The following is a 20,969-nucleotide window of genomic DNA, read 5'->3' as shown; positions in this document are numbered from 1 at the left end:
CCTACGCTGTATCACTTAGTTTACTGGGTAGAGCAATTCTGGCACAATAAGGGTGCGTGCCCACGGTCAGTATTTGCAGCGTTTTGGACGCAGCATGCTTCAGCTGCGCCCAAAACACTGCCGTGTACAGTACAAGTGGAGTGGACGGGATTTTTAGAAATCCCGTGCCCACTGTGCTTGTTTTTTCCACAGCAAACACTGAACTGCGGGTCGCGTTTCCAGATTGCAGCATGTCAATTGTTTGCTGCGGAATTGCATGTGTTCTCCGTAGGGAGAACACAGCGAGGAGACCGCAGCGCACTGAACCCTGATCGTGGGCACAGTCAGCTGTGTTCTCCTGCGTTCTCCTGCGGAGGAGACACACGGCCTCGCAGGTCAGTACTCGCTGCGTTCTGAACACAGCGAGTCATGATTGTGGGCACACACTCTAAGGCTATGTGCCCACGCTGCGGATTTGCCGCGGATTTTGCCGCGGATTTGCCGCGGATTTCCCGAAAATCTGCAGCAGCGGCACTTCCAAGCCATTTCAATGGCATTTTGGAAATGCTGTGTCCATGCTGCGGATTTTTCCGCTGCGGATTTGCCGCGGATTTTGATCCGGAAAAATCTGCAGCATGTCAATTGTTTGTTGCAGATTTGGTGCGGATTTTTGGTTTTGAATGGGAAAAAAAAAAAAAAAAATCCGCATCAAAATCCGCGGCAAATCCGCGGTAAATCCGCGGCAAATCCGCGGGTGCGGATTTGCCGCGAAAGTCGCGGATTTTCAGGCAGAAAAATCCGCAGGTACATTCTACCGTGGACACATAGCCTAAGAGTTTTTAGATTTAGAGAGGCAGCTGAGCTCAGACAGCTGACCCCTCCCACACCAGGCTCTGTATGTACATTTCTTTAGCCAGTAAGGTGCTAATACAGCAGGAGGCGAGTTTAACTAGCTGACCTCTAGTTGACCTAGTCCCTCAATGATAATATTCTGAAGCTAAAACAAACATTACAGGTAAACAACAACACAAAGTGTGATAAGAGACACATCCCTGAAATCTCTGTGTCAACCCCTACAGCACATTGTCTTCAGATTACATAGCAAAAACCTGCTGAAAGATTTGCTTTAATTCTATTTTCCCTCCAGCATAGTAGTGAACCACTGGAAGGAAACTGATGCAAGAACTGATCACATAGATTGCTCTGGGATCCTTCACATCAACTTGTGCATCAGTCATTCTGGACCCTTCAAGCAGCTGGATTCAAATATGCTATATGTTGCAAAACTTGATTTGCCATCATATTTTTGCAGCCGAAACTGATAAAAAAAGCCATATAAAAACTAATACAGCCTAAAGCTATGACTTGTTCACTATCCAAGATGAATATGTTGAGGCAATTAAACTATGGGGATACTCACACATAGGACTGTTGTGAAAATTTCCATTATTCCAATTCCTAGAGAGACATATGGTGTCTCACTGGCTGGAATACCTGCATTCTGGAAAATGTCATATGCATAGAAGTAAACCTGGAATTAGATCAATAAAATGTTATTGACCCTAAATGTAAAACATAAATAACATGTGCTTGTGGCCTTGAAGAAATCTGAATGCATATTAGATTATTGATAAGTTCGCATCATTTCACTTTTTTCTATATCAGCAACAGCCTCTAATCTATATATATAATTGCCTTATTCTGTCTGTCTGTCTGTCTGTCTTGCTCCAAAATTGTGTCACGGTGAGTGTCATTAGAGTGACAACCACCTGATTGGCCGCTGGGCTCAGCCTGGCCCCGCCTCCCCCACGGATTGGTCGCCGCTGGGCTCAGCCTGGCCCCGCCCTCCACGGATTGGTCGCTTGCCTCGGCCTGGCCCCGCCCTCCGCATGGATTGACCGCTCGCCCCGGCCCTCCGCACGCATCGCCAGACATAACCTTGCGATGCTGGGATCGTGACGGAGCCGATGAACGCTGGTAACCATTATACACATCGGGTAACTAAGGTCCCTTGGTTACCCGATGTGTATCATAGTTACCAGTGTACACCGGCTCCGTCACGATCCCAGCAGCTGCTCTGATCGTGACGGAGCCGGTGAACGCTGGTAACCATTATACACATCGGGTAACTAAGGTCCCTTGGTTACCCGATGTGTATCATAGTTACCAGCGTACACCGGCTCCCGGTACACATGTGCAGGGAGCCGGCATTATACTCCTCTCCCCCCAGGACTACTCCTCCTATTATAGTCCTCCTATTATACTCCTCTCTGAGTAAAATAGGAGAACTATTATAGCATGGGGGATGGAGCACGATGGGGAGTGCGCAGCATGGGGGATGGAGCACGACAGGGTGCGCAGCATGGGGGATGTAGCACGATTGGGGGTGCGCAGCATGGGGGATGTAGCACGATGGGGTGTGCGCAGCATGGAGGATGGAGCACGATGGGGAGTGTGCAGCATGGGGGATGGAGCACGATGGGGAGTGTGCAGTATGGGGGATGGAGCACGATGGGGGGTGCGCAGCATGGGGGATGGAGCACGATGGGGGGTGCGCAGCATGGGGAATAGAGCACGATGGGGAGTGCGCAGCATGGAGGATGGAGCACGATGGGGGTGCGCAGCATGGGGGTTTGTAGCACGATGGGGAGTGCGCAGCATGGGGGATGGAGCACGATGGGGGGTGCGCAGCATGGGGGATGGAGCACGATGGGGAGTGCGCAGCATGGGGGATGGAGCACGATGGGGGGTGCGCAGCATGGGGGATGGAGCACGATGGGGAGTGCGCAGCATGGAGGATGGAGCATGATGGGGAGTGCGCAGCATGGGGGATGGAGCACGATGGGGAGTGCGCAGCATGGGGGATGAAGCACGATGGGGGGTACGCAGCATGGGGGATGGAGCACGATGGGGGTGGGCAGCATGGGGGATGGAGCACGATGGGGGGTGCGCAGCATGGGGGATGGAGCACGATGGGGGGTGCGCAGCATGGGGTATGGAGCACGATGTGGGGTGCGCAGCATGGAAGATGGAGCACGATGGGGGGTGCGCAGCATGGGGGATGGAGCACGATGGGGGGTGGGCAGCATAGGGGATGGAGCACGATGGGGGGTGCGCAGCATGGGGGATGGAGCACGATGGGGAGTGCGCAGCATGGGGGTTGGAGCACGATGGGGAGTGCGCAGCATGGGGATGGAGCACGATTGGGGTGCGCAGCATGGGGGATGGAGCACGATGGGGGTGCGCAGCATGGGGTATGGAGCACGATGGGGAGTGCGCAGCATGGGGGATGGAGCACGATGGGGAGTGCGCAACATGGGGGATGGAGCACGATGGGGAGTGCGCAGCATGGGGGATGGAACACGATGGGGGTGCACACCTCCCCCAAAAACACACACACACCGCCACACGCGCACCGCACAACACACCACACACACACTGGGAACCACAAACACCGCCCTACATAGACACCCACAAACACAGACAACGCCGCACACACACAACACCCAAAACACAAACACCGCAGCATACACAAATATACGCACATACCGCACAACACACACACATTGCACAAAACATACCTCCCCCCAAAACACACACACGCACCCCACACCCACACAAACCGCGCAACACACAACGCTACAGACACACAGCACTCTACAAACAACGCAACACACAAACAACACCGCTCTCACCCCCCGCCACACCCAGACAACACCCAGAACATGTACAGCGCCCTACACAAACACTTGGTAACTACACACAACAACATCTATATATATATATATAACAAAAATCATACATTAACTACACAATACGTAAATTCTAGAATACCCGATGCGTAGAATCGAGCCACCTTCTAGTAGTCCATAAATGTTTTATTATTTTCTACAAAGTCTTTAATCCTATATATTACTTTTTTTAGATCCCCTCCAAGTCTTCTGTATATCCGAAAACTTTGGATAACTAAGTGTCCTACTTTCCTGCATACTAAATCAGCTAAATCATTTATATGAGGCACTTTGCCAACTTAAATGCATGTACTTTTACTTAAATAAAAAAATATAAAATTTTTTGCAGTTGGGCTTCATTCAAAAGTTTGCCTTCTTTAGTTTCTGTGATGCAGTTTATTTCGAATGAGTTAACTGTGAATCTCTCAGTGAGCTTAATTTGACCACAGAGTAATACCTTTTATATTCTTTCTTATGAGCTACTGTCATGATTGATGACAACATGGCAGTTGAGCTGAAACTTGCAGCCACAGATCAATGGAGAGAAGCTGACATGCGTTGTTTGGCTTTGCACTCACTTGGTATCATAGCGGCGTCAGACTCTGTTCACACTACAGAATCTGACAATTAGTCTGAGGTCTCTTAGGGTATGATTCCACCTGTGCATAGAGAAAGTATCAGAAGTGATATGCTAATGATCCTCTGCTGCAGGCTAAAGCCCAGTTTAATGCGACTATGATCCGATCTTGAGATCAGATCACAGCTGGGGAGAGGAGGGAGGAGCACTTTCTCCCTCTCCTCCGCTGCCTGTCTCTGCGTACATTGCAATGCAGTCAGATGACATGCAAGTGCGTTGTATGCGTGTGAACTGAGACTCGCTGTCAAACGCAACATGTTGCGATTCATTCCACATACCGCTATGGCATGAGAAATCAATCGCAGATGGACACTGCCCCATAATTTTGCCCTAGTACGAGTGGACTCTGATGTTTAATCGGATTTCACTTTTCCTTGCAAATCACAAGTGGCACCGTACCCAGGGCCGTATTTGCCACTAGGCACCCGTGGTCCCGTGCCTAGGGCGGCACGTTGCGGGGGGCGGCACTTTCTGGCAGCAAAAAAAAAAAAAAAAAAAAAAAAAAAATTATATATAAATTTTTTTTTTTTTTTTTTTTTACATCCCCGCCCCCCGTCCCTCCCTCCGTTACACTCGGCTGTGTTCGGGGGGGGGGGGGGGGAGGGAGGAGAGGCGCACTTCTGTCTATTTAAATAGGCATAGTGAGCTGATTAACCCCGGAAGTTCCATTGCCTGCACTTCCGGGGTCAGAGGCGCGCGGGCGCGACAATCAGCTGACTGCCCCGTGCTGCAGACAACACACGCCGCGGAGGAGGACGCGTCTGCAGCTGGAGCCAGCCAGAAGTGGAGCCAGCCAGAGCAGGGCGGCGGGCACCGGAGCAGGTAAGGCAGAGGCAGAGCCTAGAATGTATGGGCTCCTTACAGGTTAGTTGATCGTTGCGATGCCTCTTTTTGTCCACTATAATCATGCAAGGGGAGGCTGGGGGGAGAGAGGCTGAGGCTGGGGGAGGCTGGGAAGAGAGAGAGGCTGAGGCTGGGAAGAGAGGCTGAGGCTGGGGGGAGAGAGGCTGAGGCTGGGGGAGAGGGAGGCTGGGGGGAAAGAGACGCTGAGGCTAGGGGGGAGGCTGGGGGGAGAGAGGCTGAGGCTAGGGGGGAGGCTGGGGGGAGAGAGGCTGAGGCTGGGGGGGAGGCTGGGGAGAGAGAGGCTGAGGCTGGGGGGGAGGCTGGGGAGAGAGAGAGGCTGAGGCTGGGGGGGAGGCTGGGGAGAGAGAGAGGCTGAGGCTGGGGGGGGAGGCTGGGGAGAGAGAGAGGCTGAGGCTGGGGGGGGAGGCTGGGGAGAGAGAGAGGCGGAGGCTGGGGAGAGAGAGAGGCTGAGGCTGGGGGAGGCTGGGGAGAGAGAGAGGCTGAGGCTGGGGGGGAGGCTGGGGAGAGAGAGGCTGAGGCTGGGGAGGAGGCTGGGGAGAGAGAGAGGCTGGGGGGGAGGCTGGGGAGAGAGAGAGGCTGGAGAGAGAGAGAGGCTGGGGGGGAGGCTGGGGAGAGAGAGAGGCTGGGAGGGAGGCTGGGGAGAGGGGGAGGCTGGGGGGGAGGCTGGGGAGAGAGAGAGGCTGGGGGGGAGGCTGGGGAGAGAGAGAGGCTGGGGGGGAGGCTGGGGAGAGAGAGAGGCTGGGGGGGAGGCTGGGGAGAGAGAGAGGCTGGGGGGGAGGCTGGGGAGAGAGAGAGGCTGGGGAGAGAGAGAGGCTGGGGGGGAGGCTGGGGAGAGAGAGAGGCTGGGGAGAGAGAGAGGCTGGGGAGAGAGAGAGGCTGGGGAGAGAGAGAGGCTGGGGGGGAGGCTGGGGAGAGAGAGAGGCTGGGAGGGAGGCTGGGGAGAGAGAGAGGCTGGGGGGGAGGCTGGGGAGAGAGAGAGGCTGGGGGGAGGCTGGGGAGAGAGAGAGGCTGGGGGGGAGGCTGGGGAGAGAGAGAGGCTGGGGAGAGAGAGAGGCTGGGGAGAGAGAGAGGCTGGGGAGAGAGAGAGGCTGGGGGGGAGGCTGGGGAGAGAGAGAGGCTGGGGGGGAGGCTGGGGAGAGAGAGAGGCTGGGGTTGAGGCTGGGGAGAGAGAGAGGCTGGGGGGGAGGCTGGGGAGAGAGAGAGGCTGGGGGGGAGGCTGGGGAGAGAGAGAGGCTGGGGGGGAGGCTGGGGGAGAGAGAGAGGCTGGGGGGGGAGGCTGGGGAGAGAGAGAGGCTGGGGGGAGGCTGGGGAGAGAGAGAGGCTGGGGGGGAGGCTGGGGAGAGAGAGAGGCTGGGGGGGAGGCTGGGGAGAGAGAGAGGCTGGGGGGAGGCTGGGGAGAGAGAGAGGCTGGGGGGGAGGCTGGGGAGAGAGAGAGGCTGGGGGGGAGGCTGGGGAGAGAGAGAGGCTGGGGGGAGGCTGAGGAGAGAGAGAGGCTGGGGGGGGAGGCTGGGGAGAGAGAGAGGCTGGGGGGGAGGCTGGGGAGAGAGAGAGGCTGGGGGGGAGGCTGGGGAGAGAGAGAGGCTGGGGGGAAGCTGGGGAGAGAGAGAGGCTGGGGGGGAGGCTGGGGAGAGAGAGAGGCTGGGGGGGAGGCTGGGGAGAGAGAGAGGCTGGGGGGGAGGCTGGGGAGAGAGAGAGGCTGGGGGGGAGGCTGGGGAGAGAGAGAGAGGCTGGGGGGGAGGCTGGGGAGAGAGAGAGAGGCTGGGGGGGAGGCTGGGGAGAGAGAGAGAGAGGCTGGGGGGGAGGCTGGGGAGAGAGAGAGAGAGGCTGGGGGGGAGGCTGGGGAGAGAGAGAGAGAGGCTGGGGGGGAGGCTGGGGAGAGAGAGAGGCTGGGGGGGAGGCTGGGGAGAGAGAGAGAGGCTGGGGGGAGGCTGGGGAGAGAGAGAGAGGCTGGGGGGGAGGCTGGGGAGAGAGAGAGAGGCTGGGGGGGAGGCTGGGGAGAGAGAGAGAGGCTGGGGGGGAGGCTGGGGAGAGAGAGAGAGGCTGGGGGGGAGGCTGGGGAGAGAGAGAGGCTGGGGGGGAGGCTGGGGAGAGAGAGAAAGGCTGGGGGGGAGGCTGGGGAGAGAGAGAGGCTGGGGGGGAGGCTGGGGAGAGAGAGAAAGGCTGGGGGGGAGGCTGGGGAGAGAGAGAGGCTGGGGGAAGCTGGGGAGAGAGAGAGGCTGGGGGGGAGGCTGGGGAGAGAGAGAGAGAGGCTGGGGGGGGAGGCTGGGGAGAGAGAGAGAGGCTGGGGGGGGAGGCTGGGGAGAGAGAGAGAGAGGCTGGGGGGGAGGCTGGGGAGAGAGAGAGGCTGGGGGGGAGGCTGGGGAGAGAGAGAGAGGCTGGGGGGGAGGCTGGGGAGAGAGAGAGAGAGGCTGGGGGGGAGGCTGGGGAGAGAGAGAGGCTGGGGGGGGAGGCTGGGGAGAGAGAGAGAGGCTGGGGGGAGGCTGGGGAGAGAGAGAGAGGCTGGGGGGGATGCTGGGGAGAGAGAGAGAGGCTGGGGGGGAGGCTGGGGAGAGAGAGAGAGGCTGGGGGGGAGGCTGGGGAGAGAGAGAGAGGCTGGGGGGGAGGCTGGGGAGAGAGAGAGGCTAGGGGGGAGGCTGGGGAGAGAGAGAAAGGCTGGGGGGGAGGCTGGGGAGAGAGAGAGGCTGGGGGGGAGGCTGGGGAGAGAGAGAAAGGCTGGGGGGGAGGCTGGGGAGAGAGAGAGGCTGGGGGAAGCTGGGGAGAGAGAGAGGCTGGGGGGGAGGCTGGGGAGAGAGAGAGAGAGGCTGGGGGGGAGGCTGGGGAGAGAGAGAGAGAGGCTGGGGGGGAGGCTGGGGAGAGAGAGAGAGAGGCTGGGGGGGGAGGCTGGGGAGAGAGAGAGAGGCTGGGGGGGAGGCTGGGGAGAGAGAGAGAGGCTGGGGGGGAGGCTGGGGAGAGAGAGAGAGAGGCTGGGGGGGAGGCTGGGGAGAGAGAGAGAGAGGCTGGGGGGGAGGCTGGGGAGAGAGAGAGAGAGGCTGGGGGGGAGGCTGGGGAGAGAGAGAGAGAGGCTGGGGGGGGAGGCTGGGGAGAGAGAGAGAGAGGCTGGGGGGAGGCTGGGGAGAGAGAGAGAGGCTGGGGGGGAGGCTGGGGAGAGAGAGAGAGGCTGGGGGGGGAGGCTGGGGAGAGAGAGAGAGAGGCTGGGGGGGAGGCTAGGGAGAGAGAGAGAGAGGCTGGGGGGGGAGGCTGGGGAGAGAGAGAGAGGCTGGGGGGGGAGGCTGGGGAGAGAGAGAGAGGCTGGGGGGGGAGGCTGGGGAGAGAGAGAGAGGCTGGGGGGGAGGCTGGGGAGAGAGAGAGGCTGGGGGGAGAGATAGAGGCTGGGGGGGAGGCAGAGAGGCTGGGGAGAGATAGAGGCTGGGGGGGAGGCTGGGGAGAGAGAGAGAGGCTGGGGGGGAGGCTGGGGAGAGAGAGAGAGGCTGGGGGGGAGGCTGGGGAGAGAGAGAGAGGCTGGGGGGGAGGCTGGGGAGAGAGAGAGAGGCTGGGGGGGAGGCTGGGGAGAGAGAGAGAGGCTGGGGGGAGGCTGGGGAGGGAGAGAAAGACTGGGGGGGAGGCTGGGGAGAGAGAGAGAGAGAGGCTGGGGGGGAGGCTGGGGAGAGAGAGAGAGAGGCTGGGGGGGGGAGGAGAGAGGCTGATTCTGGGGGAGGCTGGGAGGGGGAGGGGGAGGGAAGCTGATGTGGAGGGAGACTTGGAGGAGGGAGGCTGAGGGAGGAGGGAGGCTGAGGGAGGAGGGAGGCTGATGCTGGGAGGAGGGAGGCTGATGCTGGGGGAGGCTAGGAGGAGGGAGGCTGATGCTGGGAGGAGGGAGGCTGATGCTGAGTGATGCTGGGAGGAGGGAGGCTGATGCTGGGGGAGGCTGATGCTGAGGGAGGCTGGGAGGAGGGAGGCTGATGCTGGGGGAGGCTGATGCTGGGAGGAGGGAGGCTGATGCTGGGGGAGGCTGATGCTGGGGGAGGCTGATGCTGGGGGAGGCTGGGAGGAGGGAGGCTGATGCTGGGGGAGGCTGGGAGGAGGGAGGCTGATGCTGGGGGAGGCTGGGAGGAGAGAGGCTGATGCTGGGGGAGGCTGGGAGGAGAGAGGCTGATGCTGGGGGAGGCTGGGAGGCTGATGCTGGGGGAGGCTGGGAGGCTGATGCTGGGGGAGGCTGGGAGGCTGATGCTGGGGGAGGCTGGGAGGAGGGTGGCTGATGCTGGGGGAGGCTGGGAGGAGGGTGGCTGATGCTGGGGGAGGCTGGGAGGAGGGTGGCTGATGCTGGGGGAGGCTGGGAGGAGGGTGGCTGATGCTGGGGGAGGCTGGGAGGAGAGAGGCTGATGCTGGAGGAGGCTCATGCTGGGGGAGGCTGGGAGGAGAGAGGCTGATGCTGGAGGAGGCTCATGCTGGGGGAGGATGGGAGGAGAGAGGCTGATGCTGGGGTAAGCTGGGAGCAGGGAGGCTGATGCTGAGGGAGGCTGGGGGGGAGAGAGGCTGATGCTGGGGGGAGAGAGGCTGATGCTGGGGGAGAGGCTGCTGCTGGAGGCGGGGGGAGAGAGGCTGCTGCTGGGGGAATGGAAGAGAGGGGCCAATGCTAGAGACAGCGGACAAGGGTTGAGGGATAGAGGAATGACAATATCGATGGGGGGGGGAGTGTAAGGACTCAGAATAAGAGGGGGGCAGCATTGGGAGCTCATTATGGAGAAGGGGCAGCATGTGTGGGCTCAGTATGGAGTGGAGCAATGTAGGGGAGTCAATATCAAGAGTGGGGTAGTGTGTGTGTGTGTGTGTGTGTGTGTGTGTGTGTGTGTGTGTGTGTGTGTCTCAGCATAAGTGTTAGTGTGGTGGTCTTAGTATGATGAATGGGGCAGCATGGAGATGTCATTATGGAAAAGCGGAAGGCAGCATTAGGAGCTCATGGAGAGGGGCAGCATGCACGGGACACTGTGAGGAGGCGGCAGCATGCATGGGACATTGTGAGGAGGGGGCAGCATGCATGGGACATTGTGAGGAGGGGGCAGCATGCATGGGACATTGTGAGGAGGGGGCAGCATGCATGGGACACTGTCAGGAGGGGGCAGCATGCATGGGACACTGTCAGGAGGGGGCAGCATGCATGGGACACTGTCAGGAGGGGGCAGCATGCATGGGACACTGTCAGGAGGGGGCAGCATGCATGGGACACTGTCAGGAGGGGGCAGCATGCATGGGACACTGTCAGGAAGGGGCAGCATGCATGGGACACTGTCAGGAGGGGGCAGCATGCATGGGACACTGTCAGGAGGGGGCAGCATGCATGGGACACTGTCAGGAGGGGGCAGCATGCATGGGACACTGTCAGGAGGGGGCAGCATGCATGGGACCCTGTCAGGAGGGGGCAGCATGCATGGGACCCTGTCAGGAGGGGGCAGCATGCATGGGACCCTGTCAGGAGGGGGCAGCATGCATGGGACCCTGTGAGGAGGGGGCAGCATGCATGGGACCCTGTGAGGAGGGGGCAGCATGCATGGGACCCTGTGAGGAGGGGGCAGCATGCATGGGACCCTGTGAGGAGGGGGTAGCATGCATGGGACCCTGTGAGGAGGGGGCAGCATGCATGGGACCCTGTGAGGAGGGGGCAGCATGCATGGGACCCTGTGAGGAGGGGGCAGCATGCATGGGACCCTGTGAGGAGGGGGCAGCATGCATGGGACACTGTCATGAGGGGGCAGCATGCATGGGACACTGTCAGGAGGGGGCAGCATGCATGGGACACTGTCAGGAGGGGGCAGCATGCATGGGACACTGTCAGGAGGGGGCAGCATGCATGGGACATTGGGAGGAGGGGGCAGCATGCATGGGACATTGTGAGGAGGGGGCAGTATGCATGGGACATTGGGAGGAGGGGGCAGCATGCATGGTACATTGGGAGGAGGGGGCAGCATGATGTGAGGACAATGTGCAGATCATATTTCATAATTGAGGAAGGTGTGGTGGATATAATTTATAAGGGAGGGTAGTGTGTAGTTTATTAGGGGCAGTGTGACAGTCACAGTATATAAGTGGGGACGGTGTGGTGGGAATATTTTATACTCATGCTATGTTTTGATGTGCCTGTGGTGATCCCCATTTGAGGGGTTAGTGCCCTTCGTTTCTCATTGATACTTTTTCAAGTGTTTTACAGAGTAGATCTGCCTTAAACAGATGTCGTGTGCGAAAACTCAGTTTTACGTTGTCACTAAGGGGCGCGACCACTTAAAGTGCCTAGGGCAGCACGAAGGCAAAATACAGCCCTGACCGTACCCAGTAGAGTAGCTACTGGGGGGGCAGAGGGAGCGGTCGCCCCGGGCCCCATGATCAGAGGGGGCCCACCCGCAGCTACAATACTGTTAATTATAGAAGTAACACTGCACCTTTAAATATAGAGGCTTGGTCGCAGGACGCGCCTGAGCAGCACTGTGTGCGTTTCCAGGTCCTATCACATTGCGCACCTGTCTGCAGGGGATTTCTGGCTGTTCCTCCAGGACCTGCTGGCTACACCTCCCTCTGCTGTCTCAGTGATTCCCTCCTGCTGCACAGGGAGCTCCGGGCTGGGGTAAGATGCAGATAGCATCTAAGATTGTGTACAGAGAGGGAGGAAAGAGAGTTACTGTGGAGGCACGTGGCACAGTGTTCATTACTCTGCAGTGTGGGGCTATATATATAATATAAGGTTCTGATAACATGTATGTAATAAGGTGATGTGTGTGGGGGAGGAGGGCTATTACACAGTGCAGTGTGGGGGGCTTGATAACATGTATGTAATGAGGTGATGTGTGTGGGGGAGGGGTGCTATTACACTGTGCAGTGTGGAGGCCTGATAACATCTATGTAATATGGTGATGTGTGGGGGAGGGGGGCTATTACACTGTGTAGTGTGGGGGCCTGATAACATGTATGTAAAGTGTGTGTGGGAGGGGGGCTATTACACTGCAGTGTGGGGGCCTGATAACATGTATGCAATATGTGTGGGGGAGGGGGGCTATTACACTGCAGTGTGGGGGCCTGATAACATGTATGTAATGCGGTGATGTGTGTGGGAGGGGGGCAATTACACTGTGCAGTGTGGGGGCCTGATAACATGTATGTAATATGTGTGAGGGAGGAGGGCGATTACACTGTGTAGTATGGAAGCCTGATAACATGTATGTAATGAGGTGATGTGTGTGGGGGAGGGGGGCTATTACACTGTGTAGTGTGGGGCCTGATAACATATATGTAATATGGTGATGTGCGTGGAGGAGGGGGGCTATTACACTGTGCAGTGAGGGGGCCTGATAACATGTATGTAATATGGTGATATGTGTGGGAGAGGGATTATTACACTGTGCAGTGGGGACCAAACCGAACAGGGCACACCTTGAAAACCCAGAACCTCCCAATCTATTGGATGCCTGAGCATCCTGACAAATGAGCTGTCGAATCAGCATACCGATAGCTGAGCACACCCATAATATATGTAATCTATAGTGCAGCAGTCACCTTTTATGCCCAAGCTGCACAGGTGGAATCGTGACACAAATATTTATAAAATGAGAATAAAATGATTACCGCATTAATGCCAATAAGTTGAACAGCTCCACAGATTAACAGTAGTGTGATCATCTGCCAGCGCACTGCACGGTCCACCAGAAGATCCTTCAAACCCTTGACTTGTTCTCCGACTGCCTCTTTCTCTGTTTTCATGCTCTCCATCTCCAGACTATGTTCTCCTGGACCCCACAGCTGTTGCATAGCTGGAAAAATACTGAACATATTAAATCTGATATAACAATGTATGGAGTAGAGTACGTTCCTGTAAATAATGTTTCTCAATATACCTTTTAGGCAGCCATCTTTGTCACCTTTGTCGATAAGAAGGTATCTGGGAGACTCTGGGAAAAAGGGTAATGTCATCAACTGAATGACGGCTGGAATAGCACTGCATGCCAAAAGGAAAGGCCACAATTCCTCTGTCCCCATTATTTCTCTACAATGAAACTGAGTAAAATTACAATGATGGAAATGTTCAGAGCTTTAAAAAAAAACACAATTAATGAAAAAATGCAAGTTTGAGAAAAATGTGCTCATCTAACATATCATGAATACAACGTGACCTAATAAACTCCTTCAAATCTGTTATTGGCCGTACCTGAGTCCTATAACGAAGCCCATCAACTTCCCAATGGCAATGGCCAAAGAAACAGATACAGTGACCATTCCACGCTTACTCTGAGGGGCGCACTCCCCAATATACATTGTGTGAAGATTCAGACTCACACCTGGAAGAAACAGCAATATAGGGATACAGTAAAGCAATGTTTCTCAGCGCAAGTTTTCAAGGCCCAGCAACTGATCATGTTTAGCATTGCACAACCATTGGGATTATGATTTGATCTGTTTCTGGTCCTTGAAGACTTGGGTTCAGGAACACTGCAGTAAAACACAGATGAGACATAAACCTACCATTCAGAATGTAAAGGGGTGTAAGGCTCGGTCGCCCCAGACCTGCAAATCCACTATGTGTAAAGCGTAGTGCTTGCAGCTAATATAATGGTGTAGTGTGTTTAAACGGTCACTGGGTGCTCACAATGTGTGGACTGATTTCCTGGTAATCTCGGGCTAGGGAGAGTTAATGCCAGGGAGGAGTTTGGGTAGTAAAGAGGATAGGAAGGCAGGAAGTGGCAGGAGAGTCCCTGTGGGAGAGTAACAGACTGAGTCTGTCGGAGACTTGGTGGAGGAGAACCCCATTCACTTTAATTTGATGACCTTCGGGTCAAATCTGGGCACCAGACACGCAGGGTCCTAGAGAGGAGAGAACTGTTCTAACTGAGTCCCAAGGTGTGGGTCAAGTCAGTGCGGCCCGAGTGGTGGTAATCCCCTGGCGGATACCCAATGAACCCCATCAATCAGCGGAAGGTCAGTGGGCTCTTAAGAGAACAGTAGGTCCTGACAAAACCGGGCAGAGAAATGCTTTCAAAGAAGGCCCCGTCAATAGCTACCAGCTAAATCCCTGTGGGTGGGATGAGGGGTGAGCGGAAGGACTATTTGATCCTGCCTTGAACAATGAATTTGAGTGAGAAGATGAGGGGGCTTGAGAACTACACCGGAAGCCCGAGTACCAGGGAAGTGGTTGGCCTGCAAAGTAAACATAATACCGGTTGCTATTAGTAACCCCTTCGGGGAACAATAGCATGCGGTCAGAATGATAAAGGCAAGAGAATGTGTGACCAATGTAACGTTGAAGAAAAGTGGCAGTAATTTACCTGCTCTGCAATTATTATGTGACAAGACCAGTAAAGATTTGTTTGTTATTGAAAACAACTGTGTCTGAGTCGTGCCTGATAGTACCAGGACCTGCTGCAGCCGGCAGCTTCAAAGTGGCCCAGACCGCCAAGACCTCTTGTACTATGCACCACACGTCACAGAAAATGTCACCTTTCACTGTGGAGGTGGCCAGGGCGCAGACAGGCACTGCAGGGCTGGGCAGCAGCCTGGATTCGTCCCCACCCATGACTACAACTGCCCGTGCCACCCCTGCAAGAACAATGTATGATGGTAAGACCAAGGCCCGAATTCAATAAGACTTGCGCTTTGTACACTAGCCTAATGAGGGGTGTACAGGAACAAGATGCACCACATTTATTAAGAGGCTTAATGAATTTGGCACGTTTTCAGAGGGGTGCGCCTCCATACCCTACACATAAGAGAGACTGGAGTAACATTTCTGGTTTAAGAAATGCTGCTACTTTTTATGAGTTTGATGGGCAAGTGTAATAACACCCAGTCCAATCCCAGCTCCTCCCCAGCTCTGCCCTTGTTGCTGAGCTGCCTGAAACTGGAATAAATACTGTACAATTTCCAAAGTTTTGTGCAACTCTGCATTTTGCAAAAAATTTGGCGATTATTTTTAAATATTTTACAACAGTGGTGTTAACACTTTGATGAATTATCCCCCAAGAGGACTATTCTGAGGAACTAACAAATGATGATAAAGAAAGGAAGTGCTGAAAGAATATTTATTTCATATTAAGTGTGACATTGATAAAACATTAAAAGGTAATTCTAATTAGAAAAAAAAAATTGAGGTAGCCAGAAATAGAATCAACTCATAGAAAGCCTGTGTACACAGATCCTGTAACATTTTGTAAGTGTAACATGGCACGGGGTGGTAGTCGTGGGCGAGGGAATTGTCTGCCGCACCCCAGCACGCTACATGAAAATGGAGGTCCTGGCTGGGTGTGTGGCTTTTCACTCCGGAGGCTATATGCATTAGCAGGCCGCTTGTTGCCGGTTGTTTTGGCTGGCCAGGACGAGATGGTGCACAGTTCATTCAGGGGGACCACAAGTTCAAAAAAATGTAGTTTTACTGAACTTTAACTTGGTAATAACAACATACATAAGATGGCGGACACAAATCTTCTTGCACATTTCATTATTATCACAGAGGATTATTAAGCACATTCTTCATTTTAGTCGTTCCAACCTATGTCCTTTTCTTCCCTTCACTACCCAGCCTACATCACAGTCCTTGGAAGTCATTCTCCTACTCAAGCAGTTCCATGTCTTTTCCCTCCTAGAGGGATATTGCCAATATGGCTGGACTGAGCTATAAGCTACTGAAGACGCCTCAGGGACACTCGCTTAAGACACCCCCTTTGTTCCTTGTCCTGCTCTTTCTTGCACCAGGACTCGTCTCTCTCTGTCACTCGCTCCTTTGGTCAGTGCGCTGACCCAGCGCCACTAGATCACTCTGTATCACAGTAATCTTCTCTTTCTCAGTTGTTCCCTCTTTTCCTTTGTCACACTATTCTATGTATTGGTCTCCCTCTCTTCAGGACACCCATGTCATGGGGCTTTGCTGCTCCTCAGACCTGAGGTCTGTTTCTGTCACAGGCTTGGCCCTAACTGATGTTCCCACATCAATCGTTTCTATTCCTCAGCACTAACTCCTCCCCTATTGGCTAATACTAAAATCCCAACTGTCCCCTGTCTGTCAGCGGGCAGATTTAACTTTTCAGCTGCATACCTATAACACTAATAATACCTTATTAAGCATCCTACATTATATACTACATAACATTACACCTTATACGTTATCACATGTACATATATTTAAGAACATATTTGGTGTCTTCAGGAGTAGCAACTCGACCACCATCTTACATATGCACTCCGAAGAATCAGCCGATCACTTCTGAAACTTTAGCATATTAATAACGGGTGATAACTTGCTTTTGGGTACAACTAGTGGTGTACCCACCGATCCAAAAAAACAGGACTCTGAAATTCCCCCTTTACAATGAATCATTGGCCGCACCTACATACCACTGGTGTATTAATTGCCTATAGGACTGCTAAGTGCTGTAGTCGACTATCTCTGGCATTCACATAGACAATGAATGACGTGAGGATGCACATTTGTGACCATTGCTCTATTCTTAAAGGGTATCTGGTCAGCAGGTTTTTGCTACCTCATCTGAAAGCAGCATAATGTAAGAAAAAAAAAACTAAATCTAATGATGTATCACTTAGTTTACTCGGTGCAGAGATTGAGACACAATCAAAGTTTTTAGATTTAGCAATGTAGCAGAACTGAGAAAGCTGCCCCCCACCAAATCACACTTTGTCCACAATCTTTATGTTAACCATAGCGAGGGGTGTTGCGGACTAGATGACCTCTAACTGAATTAGTCCGGCAATGATAATCTCCTGAAACTAAAACAAACTTTTTAGGATAAACAACAGCACACAGTATGATAACAGACACATCTCTGAAATAATAATAATAATAATATTTATTCATTTATATAGCGCTATTAATTCCACATCGCTTTACATACATTGGCAACATTGTCCCCATTGGGGCTCACAATCTAAGGTCCCTATCTGTATGTTTTTGGAGTGTGGGAGGAAACTGGAGAACCCCGTGGAAACCCACACAAACACAGGTAGAACATACAAACTCCTTGCAGATGTTGTCCTTGGTGGCATTTGAACCCAGGATCCGAGCATTGCAAAACTGCAGTGCTAACCAGTGAGCCATCGTGCCACCCTGTGTTACCCCTATAACATGCTGTCTTCAGATTGCATAGCAAAAATCTGCTGATAGATTACCTTTAAGGGGCATTTGAATGCCATTCTCTGAATCGGTGTGAGATGCCTAGCAATTAGCAAGTTATCTACAGTGTGTCCACCCATATCCTGTCCACTGCCATTAACTTGAGAACGGTGGCAGCTATAGGCAAAGAAGTGGTGTCTAGGTATAGTAAAGAAGCCATGCGCTACGCAATGAAATCACCTATAGCGCCACCTGGTGGAAAACAACGGAGTTAGCATTTTTTTCTAAAAAACGGAACGACACAGAGAAAAAAAGTGAATTACAAAGTTGTAGGGCATCATCAATTCAATACGGATCAACACCTTGCATACAGAAATGCTATGATTAGAACGTGTAAAACTCACAAGGCTGCGGACATGAAGCGATACCTCATGGAGACCTTCCTACAAGTCATTGGGTATGGTGGCTGCGAGGAGTGGACTCCACGCTCACGCTCCACCTGACCTGACTCCATTGGACTTCTTTCTGTGATGTCACATCAAACAGCAGGTGTATGTGACCCTTCCACCAACATTGCAGGACCTACGACGACGTATCACAGATGCTTGTGCAAACGTGTGACCTACCATATTGCACAACGTGCAGCAAGATACAGTAGGCTGTCCAGAGTCCAGATGTGCATTGCAGCTGACGGTGGCCACTTTGAGCATCAAAGTTAAATGATAGCCATATGCGTGACCAGCATTCAATGTTTTGAGGGGGTCATGGGCTTCATATCATAGCATTTCTGTATGCAAGGTGTCGATTCATATTGAATTGATGATACCCTGCAACTTTGTAATTCACTTTTTTTCTCGATCTTGTTCCGTTTTGGATATAAAAATGCTAGCTCCGTTGTTTTCCACCAGGTGGCGCTATAGGTAGTTTCATTGCATAGCGCATGGCTACTTTACTATACCTAGACACCACTTCTATGCCTACAGCTGCCACCATTCTCAAGTTAATGGTGGTGGACAGGATATGGGAGGACACACTGTATACCATGGTTAGGTTATACCTTCATAAGGTTGGATATAACTTTAAAGTGCTTTTTGTAATAAATTAACTAAAGTCTGAAATTAAAATATAAGGATCTTCCTTATGTAAGTGAAGGAAGGCATGTATTCCTGGCCGTACAGGCTCAGCACTCCTTCATCAAGGAGCCCCCTTGTGTGTGTATGCCTTCAGGAAACGACACATACTAGTTTCATCAGACCGGTGTCCATCACCCCGCTTCCAGTCCCCATCATAGGTGAAGTAGTAAAGCATGTGACAACAGAGTTCTCTTGGCAAACCAAACTTGTAAAGTTTATTCTTCACATCGCTATGATAGACATGGCCTCAATTCTCATAATTCTGCTGTTTCTGTTATTGTGGGGTACTCTCGCTTGACCTATCCCCACTATCTTCGATCTCATCCTCAAGCTGCCTGCCCTGTGTCTCCATTCCCCCTCTGCCATAAACCATCGTCCGCTTCTGGGCCCTAACGGCTGTCTGGTGATATGACTTCCCTGAGCCCGCTGGGGAGAGCTGTAGGCTCTGGACCTCTTAAGGTTACCTCAGAGTTTCCTGACACCGTAGCCACGTCTTCTCTTACTCAAACCCTATTTAGAACTGGCACCCCAAGAGAGTTGCACCAAAGCCAACCCACTTGCCACCTGTTACTTCTCCTCTACAAGTATGAACCCTATCTTATCTAACATCTAACCTACAGCTACTCCTGCCCAACCACTATATGGTGCTGTCTGCGACACCTGGTACATCGGAGACCACCAGTTCGCTAGCAGCAGTAAACATTATCATATACATTTTAATACTGAACAACACCGGCAATATACTTAGTATAAAAACACATCTTCTATAATCAGGAAATATAGCATAAACAGTATGGGGGACGTGACCACCTCTTACATAAGAGATCTAACACACATTATTAACAAAAACACAATTGCTTATTGCTCAGTGTTAATCTTCAATTTACCTGCATTAAGTCCATAAAGGAACCTTCCCAAAATAATCATCTCGAATGATTGGGCAGCGCGGCTCGTGCACATCAGCATCGCTCCGAGTATAGCAATCAGATTATTATATAGTTGGGTGTTCTTTCTGTAAGAGAAGTAGGGGATGAATAAATTATATCCTGCAAATCCCTTTTAAGTTGAAAGTAATACAGTAGATCGAATATGTAGATACCTTCCAAAGGTGAATGCTAGATATCCCACTATCAGTGAGCCCAGGAGTCCCCCAATGCTGTATACAGAAACAATGGTGGACCAAAGTAATATGATGGTGTCTGGATGTAGGACCGTTCCATATCGTTGCTCCCATGTGGCATTGATAAACTTTTGAACATACTAAGAACAAAAAAAACACAGAAGTGTAGAAGATCCATGTGACTATATGATAGAAAAAAAACAGTGCAATTTTCAGTGTTTGCATCACGTTATTTCCAGCTATGAATATGGTCTATCAGCATTTCTCCTTCAAAAAAAGACCAGACAATAGCTTTTTTTTGTAATTTCCTTGTAGATCAATGCATACCTACAATCCACAGTGATAATGAACATGTAATAGAAAGGTAACTCACTTTTGAGGGTGAATTGATGAGAGAAATATGAAGACCATACTGGAACGTGCCACCAATACCCAACACCAGAGTTAGCAGGGGAAGGTTCAGGGGCAGTACCTGGGAACACCCACAAAAACACCCAAAAAACAATTACAATAGTGGAGAAACCTCTGCAAATCCGAAAGAAGTTGGATATACTAATGATTCATATATTGATTTAACACTGGTGAAGCAAATTTTAAGTGTAATCTGTATTATAAAGTGATTTGTTGCTATATATTAATATTTTGCAAACATTACCATTCATTCTCCTTTTGTAACATAATCTATGACTAGGTGAACATGATACAAACATAAGTATCTATTCCTTACATTACTAACACAATTTTCCAATGCAAACAAATAAGAAAGATACCATCTATCACAGAGTATGCTGGGGCATATATTGAGTTTTCTTGGAAATATTCTTGAATTGTTCATTTATGTTTTAATTCTGCAATTATTTTCATTAGCAATAAAATAATCATAGGTAATAAACCTTTCCATTACAGCCCCTCGCCTACAGATGAATGGTTACAGAAGTACATACCCCGGTGGTAGGTATAGCCATGGATTAGTTCAGGACGTTAATGCAGGAAATCTGAGCTTCGGGTTAATGAGGATTTTTGATGAACCTCGTGCCAGGTTCACTCTCTAACTTCTGGCTTTTCATTAGCTGCCGCGTTGATATTTGAAACAAAAACTTCAGAATGATTGCCACTTTAACCCCTTGTGTAAAACACAAATTTAGAGGGTTTCTTTAGGACACAGAAAAGAGTAATAGTTCAGAGTCAGAAACAGATAGGATTTAATTTCTGTTTTAATGGGGCACAGTATAGATGCCTCAATGCCCTATCAAAGACAGTCAAAGCCCCCTACACAAATTAGACTAATGTCAGCTGAACCTGCGGATATCAGTGGATTCAGCCGACACACCAATATGTATGGGTGCATCAGTCAACTGATCGTCTGGGAATATGTAATTTAGGCATGTCCAATATTGGAGAAATAAGATGCCAGCAAAGATGTCTGTCG

The 20,969-nt window shown here is 52.2% G+C and overlaps 1 protein-coding gene across 1 annotated transcript in view; it reads right to left on the bottom strand.

The window, feature by feature from the left end:
• Window positions 1-20,579, bottom strand: part of LOC142298854 (solute carrier family 2, facilitated glucose transporter member 11-like) — a 34,754-nt gene extending 14,175 nt beyond the window's left edge. The window contains exons 1-8 of the mRNA XM_075341795.1: window positions 20,485-20,579; window positions 19,914-20,012; window positions 19,520-19,680; window positions 19,308-19,432; window positions 13,379-13,508; window positions 13,068-13,216; window positions 12,799-12,983; window positions 1,400-1,510 (exon numbers count right to left, since the gene is read on the bottom strand). Coding sequence (XP_075197910.1) covers window positions 1,400-1,510; window positions 12,799-12,983; window positions 13,068-13,216; window positions 13,379-13,508; window positions 19,308-19,432; window positions 19,520-19,680; window positions 19,914-20,012; window positions 20,485-20,505 — 981 coding nt within the window. The 5' untranslated portion in view covers window positions 20,506-20,579. The remainder of the gene's footprint in view (window positions 1-1,399; window positions 1,511-12,798; window positions 12,984-13,067; window positions 13,217-13,378; window positions 13,509-19,307; window positions 19,433-19,519; window positions 19,681-19,913; window positions 20,013-20,484) is intronic.
• Between the last annotated feature and the right edge of the window lie 390 nt (window positions 20,580-20,969).

Source organism: Anomaloglossus baeobatrachus, chromosome 1 (assembly GCF_048569485.1).
Source record: "Anomaloglossus baeobatrachus isolate aAnoBae1 chromosome 1, aAnoBae1.hap1, whole genome shotgun sequence".
Lineage (NCBI taxonomy): Eukaryota > Metazoa > Chordata > Amphibia > Anura > Aromobatidae > Anomaloglossus > Anomaloglossus baeobatrachus.
This window is presented reverse-complemented; position numbering and strand designations above follow the sequence as displayed.